The sequence below is a fragment of the Emiliania huxleyi genome, assembly GCF_000372725.1.
Source record: "Emiliania huxleyi CCMP1516 unplaced genomic scaffold EMIHUscaffold_788, whole genome shotgun sequence".
Lineage (NCBI taxonomy): Eukaryota > Haptophyta > Isochrysidales > Noelaerhabdaceae > Emiliania > Emiliania huxleyi.
In genome coordinates, this window is record NW_005196106.1 from 1,742 (window position 1) to 10,084 (window position 8,343).

An 8,343-nucleotide genomic window follows, 5' to 3' on the forward strand; every position below is an offset into this window, starting at 1 on the left:
ATTGTGGTTCTGGTGCGATGCGGCGCGGAGAGTGCAGAGAGAGAGAGGGAGTGCCGACGGGGTGGGACGGGGCGAGGGGTTGCAGTTCTGCTGCGGCGGTTGCCTCCTCGAAGCCGCGTAACTGCTTCGCTCGCGCGGCGTACACCGCACTGGCAGGGTCGAGGCGCGCCGCCGTCCGCGCGTGACGCACCGCCTCCGACATCACCTGCAGACAGCAGCTCCGAGACAGACTCAGCTCTGGGACGCCTCGGCGGCGCGGTGGCGCGCCGCTCCGCCGCCGCCACCTACAGTGACGCCCTCGCGTCGGCCTCGCGCCCGACTCGCTCTCGCAGCACCTCGGCCCCGCCCGCCGCACACCTGGAGGGAAAGCCAAAGGAACGGTCTAGCAGAGCGTCTCGCGGAGCGCGCGCTCGCTCGCCCGCCGCCGCCGCCTCGGCCGCGCGGTCGTCGATGTCCTCCGGCGCCGCGAGCTCGAGCAGCGGGTCGCTCGCCTGGTTTCGAATCATCGAATACATACTCGAACCAACCGAACCGCCTGGCAAGCCGAGTACGCCAGCCTCGGGGCGGGGAGACGGTGCTGTGCAGTGTCTTCAGAGGACCGCGGGAAGACGAGGGGGGCGAGGACAGTGAATACAGCGGAGTACGGCGGAATACAGCGGGGTACGTGTCCTCTCGAGACAGGCGACTGCGACACGGCTAGGTCGGAGTCCCGGGCGCTGGTTTGGAGCCCTCACCCGCCAAGGCAGGTGTGCACTCTGCTAGTACTTGTGTACTCACACCACTACACTGTGGGGTGTGCCCGAGCATGATGTATGTGCGCGTCTGTGTGTGTGTGGGACAGACGTTGTTGTCCTATGCGCGGGGCTTCCCGCGGGGACCGAAGACGTAACAGCAGCAGCAACCGGGCGCTGGTTTGGGTCCTACTCCTTGACCCCGGGTCTGGCGACGCGTGCGAGGCGCTGCAAGGCTGCTTCCGGGTGTACCTGGCCGTCGATCCGTCGTACGACATCCAGGCGGCCGCACTCCCGCGCCCACCGCACTCCCTCTCCCGCCGCACCTCGGCGCCGGAGAGCGGACAGCGGGCGGCCTCAGGGCTCTGACCGGCCTGGACGCCTCAGTCCAGCTGCTCCCGGCCGAGGGGCAGATCTCCCCAGATCTCCCCAGATCTCCTCATGTCTCCCCATATCTCCAGCTGCTCCCGGCCGAGGGGCTCGCACCAGCAGCCGAGACAGACGGTGGTGCGATGTGGCGGCGGCCGCAACGTCGGCGCCGGCGCCGGCGCCCGTCCCCTCGGCGTGAGACCGGAGGGCAATCGCCTCGCGCAAGGACCTACTCACATCTCCCCACATCTCCCGAGGGGGCTCTGCGGACGGCCTCTGTTCACACCGCCTCGCGCGGCCGCCTCGCCGCCCGCCTCCGCTGCTGCTTTGTGAGGTTGACGAGCGTGAGGTTGGCGGCCGTCGGAGCGTCGAGCAGCGCCGCGGCGAGAGCGTCGTGCGCCGTCGCCAGCGCCGTCGCAACCTCGAGACACACGGCCGGGACGCGTCCAGACTTGTGGAGCGCAGGGTGGGAGGGGGCGGACAGCGGTTTTGGGGAGCGGGCGCCACAGTGTCGGGAGGGAGCGCCCGGCGTGGGTCTGCCGTGCGCGTCCGCCTGCGGCACGTCCGGCGCGAGCTTGCGCGCCCGCTTGAGAGAGGCGACCGCGGCCTGGTGCGACCCGCGGCTGGTTTGCGCCTGGCCCAGCATCGCGTGGCCGCGCCAGTCGTCCGGCGCCCGCTCCGCCTGCCGCACAAACGTCTGGAACGCGTGCTCGTCGAGCGTGCCCTCCTGCAGCCGGTCGGATGCCTCGCGCAGCTCGTCGATGTGCGTGGCGCCGCGGTACCAGTCGTCCGAGCCGCTCGCCGAGGAGAGGGCGACCAGGGCCAGAGAGAGCGCGGGAGAGCCCATGTTCGCAAAAGAAACCGCGACACGCAGCGTGCGATCTAGATTGAGCACACGCGCCTCTGCTCGCAACCACTCATCCAATGAACTGTCGTCACCCATGAGTGCGAGATAGGGCTGGCGGCTGGCCGCTAGCCTGTGACGAGGCCGTCCATAGACACCTCACTCACAAGACCCCACACACGGTCTCGTCCATGCCTTGCAGCCGGCGATGAGATTGCTAGAGGCGGAGCAAGCCTGCTCTAGTCTCACACGTTCGCCCCTGTCGCCTGTCTGTGTCGTTGTGTGCTGGTTGTTTGTCTCTTGGCACCTTGGAGTGCTGGGGGGGGCGACAGGGGGGACGTGGCCTTGAGTGATGTGTACGCCCACTCAGGGTGTGTGGCGGCCACGCTGGCTGTGTGTCTTGTGAGCTTGTTTGTGTCTGTGTGTCGCTCGTGCGTGTCGTCATCATCTGTCCAGCGTCCACCCATACGACCGCGTTGGTGTCCAGTCCGAGCCTGACTGTTCTTCGCCTTCCTACATACATACATACGAGCATGTCACCGCGCTGGCTGGCGTGGACTCGCAAGACTCATGCTCACAAATCAAGGTTTTGTTGTCAAACTCTTTTCTCTTCTTGTGCGCGCGCGGCACCCCCTAGGGACCTACTCTGGCGCTCCCCTGGGTTTCGCGGGATGACAATCTCGCGGAGGCACAAAATGAAAAAAGACTTTCACGATAAAAAAAGAAAGTGGCAGCACGCCTCTTCCCGCGACTCGGCGGGCGCGTAGAGAGCGCTTGAATGGCATTCAAGCGCGACAATGCTAGTCGCCTCCGCTCTCCGCGACGCGGAGCGGTGCATGAAGGGCGGCAGTTGTCGCAGAGAAATTTGTGACTTCAGTTGCCATTCTCCTCCACAGATGAGGCGTCGACCGGCTCCGGCTCCGGCTGCGGCGCCTCCGCCTCCTTGCCGTCATAGCGCGAAAACGTGAAGGCGGTGGAGTAGGGCCCAGCCAACTCGTAGTTGCTAACGCTGCCCTCGATGGCCCCTTCCGCTTGCGCCGATGTCTTGAACGAACCGGCGACGGGGTAGAGATCCTTCTTGCCGTGGCGCGGCGCCGTCGACGAGAAGGACTGGCCGACAAGACCCCCGTGGGGCAGGGAGCGGGCGGCAGCGTCACCCCGTGCGCTCAGGCTGACGTCGATCCGATGCTTCGGACCGGAGACCCACCCGTATACGAAATTGCCGTGCACGTTCACCGTCCAGTTGCGAAGGGTGAAGATGGCGGACGATGTGCCCATCCTCATCTCGAGCTCGAAGCAGCCCTTGTATCCGTTCTTGCCAAACTTGAAGGTTCGGCCGGCGCAGTTGCCTCGGACAACCTCCCAGCCCATATTATGGACGTCGAGCTCAGAGGCATAGAAGGAGGCCGTGGCCTCCCGCCGCCCCTTATCGACTCTCGCGACCACGTGAGCCTCGGTGAGGTAGCTCCCGTTCACAGCCACCTTGCCTCCACGAAGCGTGAAAGTACTCTCCTCCACCTTGACGTTGACCGCGAGCCCCGGCGCCGAGAAGAATGCGTAGCACACATCGTTTTGACCGCGAAAGTCTGCCTCGCCGCCGTGCGCAAAGTGCAGATGGGGGTCACCGTTGCTCTTCCCCTCAGTGACGGGTTCTTCATCCGGGACAGGCGTCGGGGGCGCGAGGGTAGGAGGGGGTGGCGGGGGAGGAGGAGGCGGAGGAGGCGGGGATAGCGACGGCGAGGGATCCGGCACGACTGGTGATGCGCCGAGCAGCGCCTGCAGGTCGCCGAGCAGCGCCTCGGCCGGCAGGTCCTCTCCCTCTCCGGCGGTGACGAGGAGGTCGTCCGTCTGGATCAGCTCCAGGTCCGCGTCTGGGATTCTTTCTTTTTGGAAGTGCGCGCCGCAGTGCGGAAACGGGGCCCCGGCTCCACTAGTCTCCACTAGCACCGACTTCCTGATTAAGTACGGTTAAGTAGAGGGCAGATTTGGCAAATTCTTTTCGCAGCCACCCAAAAGGTTTTCTTTTCTTCGCGATGTCCACCCCACCGCGCCGCTCGCGCCGCTCGCGTCGCCTCGCCTCCGCCGCCACCGCCGCGCCCTCGCCAAGCACGCCGCCGCCCGCCCGCCTCCTCGACCTCCCCACGGAGCTCCTCGTGCGCGTCGTCTCTCGCTGCGACCCCGCCGACATCGCTCGCGTCGCGGCCGTCTCGCTGCTCTTTCACGCCTCGCTTGTGGTGGAGGGCATCCACTTGTGGGCGCAAGAGCGCGGCTTCGAGCTGCCGGCGCAGCCAGAGGGCGAGAGCTGCGCCGTGCGGTGGCTGTGCTATTCGGCGCTGCTGTGCGAGTCCAACCCGCCAGCGAGGGCGGCGGCAGGTGGGCGGCACAGCCTCTTCATCGACGGCGAGGGGCGGCTTTCGTCGTGCGGCTCGGCGCCGTCCTACACTCCAGGGCAACTGGGCCATGGTGAGGGCGTGACACAGCTCAACACGCCGACCCGCCTCCCGTCGATGCTGGGCGGCGAGCGCGCCGTGAGTGTGTCGGCTGGCGCCGCGCACAGCCTCGCCCTCGCCGCCGACGGCAGTGTCTGGAGCTGGGGCTTTGGAGCCTCTGGCCGATTGGGCCACGGCGACTTTCAGGAGCAGCTGCAACCGACGAAGATCGAGGCCTTTGCTGGCCAGCGCGTCGTCGCCGTCTCGGCAGGATCCCGCCACAGCCTCGCCCTTTCCGATGGCGCTGTCTGGAGCTGGGGCGAAGGATACTCCGGCAGGTTGGGCCACGGCGACCAGCAGAACCAGCTGCTGCCCAAGGAGATCGTGGCGTTCGCAGGGCACCGCGTTGTCGCTGTGTCTGCTGGAGCCGTGCACAGTCTCGCCCTCACCGCCGACGGAGCTGTCTGGAGCTGGGGCTATGGAAGGCGAGGCCGGTTGGGCCACGGCGACGAGCAGAACCAGTGGCTGCCAAAGAAGATCGAGGCGCTGGCTGGGCAGCGCGTCGTCGCTGTGACGGCTGCACAGAGCCACAACCTCGCCCTCACCGCCAACGGCGCCGTCTGGAGCTGGGGCTTGGGATCCTTTGGCCAGCTGGGCCACGGCGATCACCGGAGCCTGCTGCTGCCCAAGAAGGTCGAGGCCTTGGCTGGCCAGCGCGTCGTCGCTGTGTCGGCAGGAGACAACCACAGCCTCGCCATCACCGCCGACGGCGCCGTCTGCAGCTGGGGCGATGGAGGGGAGGGCAAGCTGGGCCACGGCGACCAGCAAGAGCAGTTGTTGCTTCTCCCACGGCTGCGCCCCAAGAAGGTCGAGGCCTTTGCTGACCAGCCCGTCATCGCCGCGTCGGCTGGACAGCACCACAGCCTCGCCCTCACCGGCGACGGCGACGTCTTTACCTGGGGCAGGGGCGAACAGGGCTGCCTAGGCCACGGGGAGGAGCTGTCCAACCAGCTGCTGCCCAAGAAGATCGAGACGTGGGCGCCGGGGCAGTGAGTACACCTCAGGTGTCGAGGGGTGCCATGGCGTGGTGTGACATGCTGGCACTCACTCCTCACTGCAGCAACTCTAGCACCGCCGCCGTGGTTGCTGGCACGCACGGCTCGGAGCCTGACGAGGCTGGCGGCGAGGCTCTCTGGGAGGCCCCTGCTGCATATATGCAGATAGTGTCGTGAGGCCACTGGCTTGATGCAGAGATAGTGTCGTGCGGGCCGGCAGCCCTGTGGGAAGCGCTGGGAACCCCCCGATCGCTCGCGCGGACGAAAGAATTTTGCCGGCAAAAGAATTTTATCGCCCAGAGTGGCCCTTGGCCTTGCGCGAGAGGAGAGCTCCCCAGAACCTCTCCTGCGCTCCAATATGATAGAATATGGACCGCATATTGCATATATGCTCCAAGGGTGGGCGACGGCTAAAGCCGTAGCACGTAGCAGTAGCACGACCACACTCCTCTCCTTAAAATCCCTGTGTGGTTCATCCGACGGGTCCTCCAGCGGCAGCGCGCCCCGCATGCAGTTCCAGTTGCACATTTTTGTGCATGTTGAGTTGTGCTCACCCACACGTGCACCGGGCCAGTGCTTGCACTTTGAATGCCGTGGGGCTCCTGCCCGTGTCCGGGTGTGGAGATGCGAGGGTCGCCCCCCCTTGCCCCACCACTTTGTGTGTGTGGAGAAATTTACCTTGCCTTACCTAGTTGTGCCCCCTCTCTGTGTGTGTGTCTCGCCCCCCTGTGCACACATGCGTGCATGCATCCGCATGGCCGCACCACCCGCACCCGTCGAGCCGGGATGGGGTGGGGTGGGGTGGGGTGGGCAATAAAAAAACCGGCGCTCCCCGTGCCCCGACCGAGCCCCCACCGCGCACCGGCACCGCGACTCGACAGGCCGCTGCACAGCGGAGCAGCGCCGGAGGCCCGGAATCATAGATTTTCCGGACGAGGAAGAGAACCCACCCCCCCGCGGCTCCGATCATCCGCGCCGCCGCGCTCGGTCCACGTACGAGCCCATCGGTGACGCGCCCCCCCCTACCCCTCCGCCTCCCGCTGGCGCTGCCGCTCTGCTCTTCTTCGCTCGCTCTCGAGCGTGCCGCTGGCCCTTGCGCGCCGGCTGCCTCCGCGCCGCGGCGCGCCACCCGGCGAGAGCCAGGGCGAGGAGCGCGCCGATGCAGGCGGCCGGAAAGAGGCGGCGCGCGTACGGCGTAGGCCTCGCACCGGCAGCCTCGCGGCCGAGCTCCTCAAAGGCGGCGGAGCGCCGTTGCCGTTGCTTCTCGTGCAGCGCGTCGTGCAGCGCCTTAAACTTGCTCTTCTCTCCCTCCCCCTCCTTGGAGAAGCGGATCCCCATCTCTCGCATTTTGGCCGCATTCCGGTGGTGTTCCTGCGGTGCGGTGGCGACGTGCGGTGATTGAAAAGGCGCGGGGCCGGAGGCTTGTGCGGGAGTTCAAACAGGGACAGGGCCAGGACGGTGTGCGAGGGTGATGCATGCGCACGCGCCTGCGCAAGCTCGTACAGCGCGTTGAACGTCTCTTGCTGCACGACCTCATCATCGCGGTTGGCGGCGGCAAAGGCGGCGAGTGCGTCGATGGTGCCCGCGTCCAAGACCGCCTCCTTAGATGCAATATTGAGATCCCCCCCCCACACACACACACACGTCATACTCCAGTCACAAGGCAACAAGCAAGCTACTCAGTCGGGTATGTGCCGTCAACGCCCCATCTCTGCTACCCTGCAGGTATGTCATCATCGCCCTGCTGGTCTCGCTCGACTTCGAGTCCATCCTCTGCATCGACAACTTTTTCTCCGCCGCCGCCGCGGCGCTCGAGTTCGTCGCCCTGATCAAGCTGCGCGTGTCGCGGCCTGAGCTCGCACGGGCCTACCACATCCCCCTGAGCGGCACGCTACCGCTCTCCCTATTTCTCTCCCTCCCGATCGCGGTTTCCCTCGCCGTATGCTACGTGACGCTTGTCGAGGCCGCCGACTCTGCGGGAATCATCGTTTGCGGCTTGCTGGTGGGAGTCGCGCTGTACCTGCCGTTTGCGCTGGGCTGGGCTGGCGAGATGGATTCGCGAAGGCTATCGCGCGCGGCCGCCGAGGTCTCTCCAAAACAGGCCCCAACTGCGACCGGCGCCCTCCTGGGGTTCCACTATGGGAGCCAGAGGACCGTGAGTCGTGTGGGCGCGATCTCGTCACGAAGATCATCCGGACTGTTCTGAGAAAGCACCTGGGAATCATCTGAAAAATTCTGATTTCTGAATAGATCTACTGAAAACTGAATAATGTATGTATCTCTGAATCTGATTGCATGAGCGATTGAAGTCATTTTTCATGTAGCATCTTCATACACGACCAAAACGATAACACAAACATCGAAAGGCACTAAGCTGGCTCGAGCGCCAGTCTAGACTAAGCAGCCGCCAGATAAAAATGCGGGCGTCATGCGGCAACATGACTGCTCGCTCAACATGGCGGCCCGTGGCTCCTGTGGCGCTATGGGCATGGGCATGGCGGCCTCGGCGTGGATCCGCTGCAGCCTCCCCGCTCTCCCATGCGGACGAGGCGGAGGCGGACGAGGAGGACGAGGCGGCGGCCGAGGCGGCGCTGGCGGATGCCGAGGCGGCGAGGGCGGAGGCCAGGGCGGCGCATGCGGAGGCCAGGGCGGCGCATGGAGAGGCCGAGGCCGGCCGTCATCGTACGACGGGGTCCTCGAGGTCCTCAGGGTACTCATAGGGAGGAGGGCCGTCGTACCCGTCCCGGTAGCCGTCTCGGTAGTCGAAGGGCGGCGTTTCGTCGCGGTAGAAGCGCGGCGGCGGAGGCTCCCCCAGAAACGGCCGCGGCGGCTCGTCTGAGGTGGCGTGGGGAGGGAGGAGGGGATGGAGGCGCGGTGGGGAGGGAGGAGGGGAGGGAGGCGCGGTGGGAGGGAGG

General features: G+C 66.1%; 3 protein-coding genes across 3 annotated transcripts in view; 1 reads left to right on the top strand and 2 right to left on the bottom strand.

The window, feature by feature from the left end:
* The window catches only part of EMIHUDRAFT_121100 (hypothetical protein), a gene marked incomplete at both ends in the record, with an annotated part of 2,748 nt that extends 801 nt beyond the window's left edge, over positions 1-1,947 (bottom strand). The window contains 3 exons of the mRNA XM_005759955.1: positions 191-205; positions 1,218-1,329; positions 1,385-1,947. Coding sequence (XP_005760012.1) covers positions 191-205; positions 1,218-1,329; positions 1,385-1,947 — 690 coding nt within the window. The remainder of the gene's footprint in view (positions 1-190; positions 206-1,217; positions 1,330-1,384) is intronic.
* Positions 1,948-6,903: 4,956 nt separating this feature from the next.
* Positions 6,904-7,634, top strand: EMIHUDRAFT_249501 (hypothetical protein; the record flags this gene model as incomplete). The annotated part of the gene is made up of 2 exons (XM_005759956.1): positions 6,904-6,995; positions 7,154-7,634. 2 exons carry the CDS (start codon positions 6,904-6,906, stop codon positions 7,632-7,634), a joined length of 573 nt encoding a protein of 190 aa, XP_005760013.1.
* Positions 7,635-8,105: 471 nt separating this feature from the next.
* The window catches only part of EMIHUDRAFT_249502 (hypothetical protein), a gene marked incomplete at both ends in the record, with an annotated part of 1,598 nt that continues 1,360 nt past the window's right edge, over positions 8,106-8,343 (bottom strand). The window contains one exon of the mRNA XM_005759957.1: positions 8,106-8,234. Coding sequence (XP_005760014.1) covers positions 8,106-8,234 — 129 coding nt within the window. The remainder of the gene's footprint in view (positions 8,235-8,343) is intronic.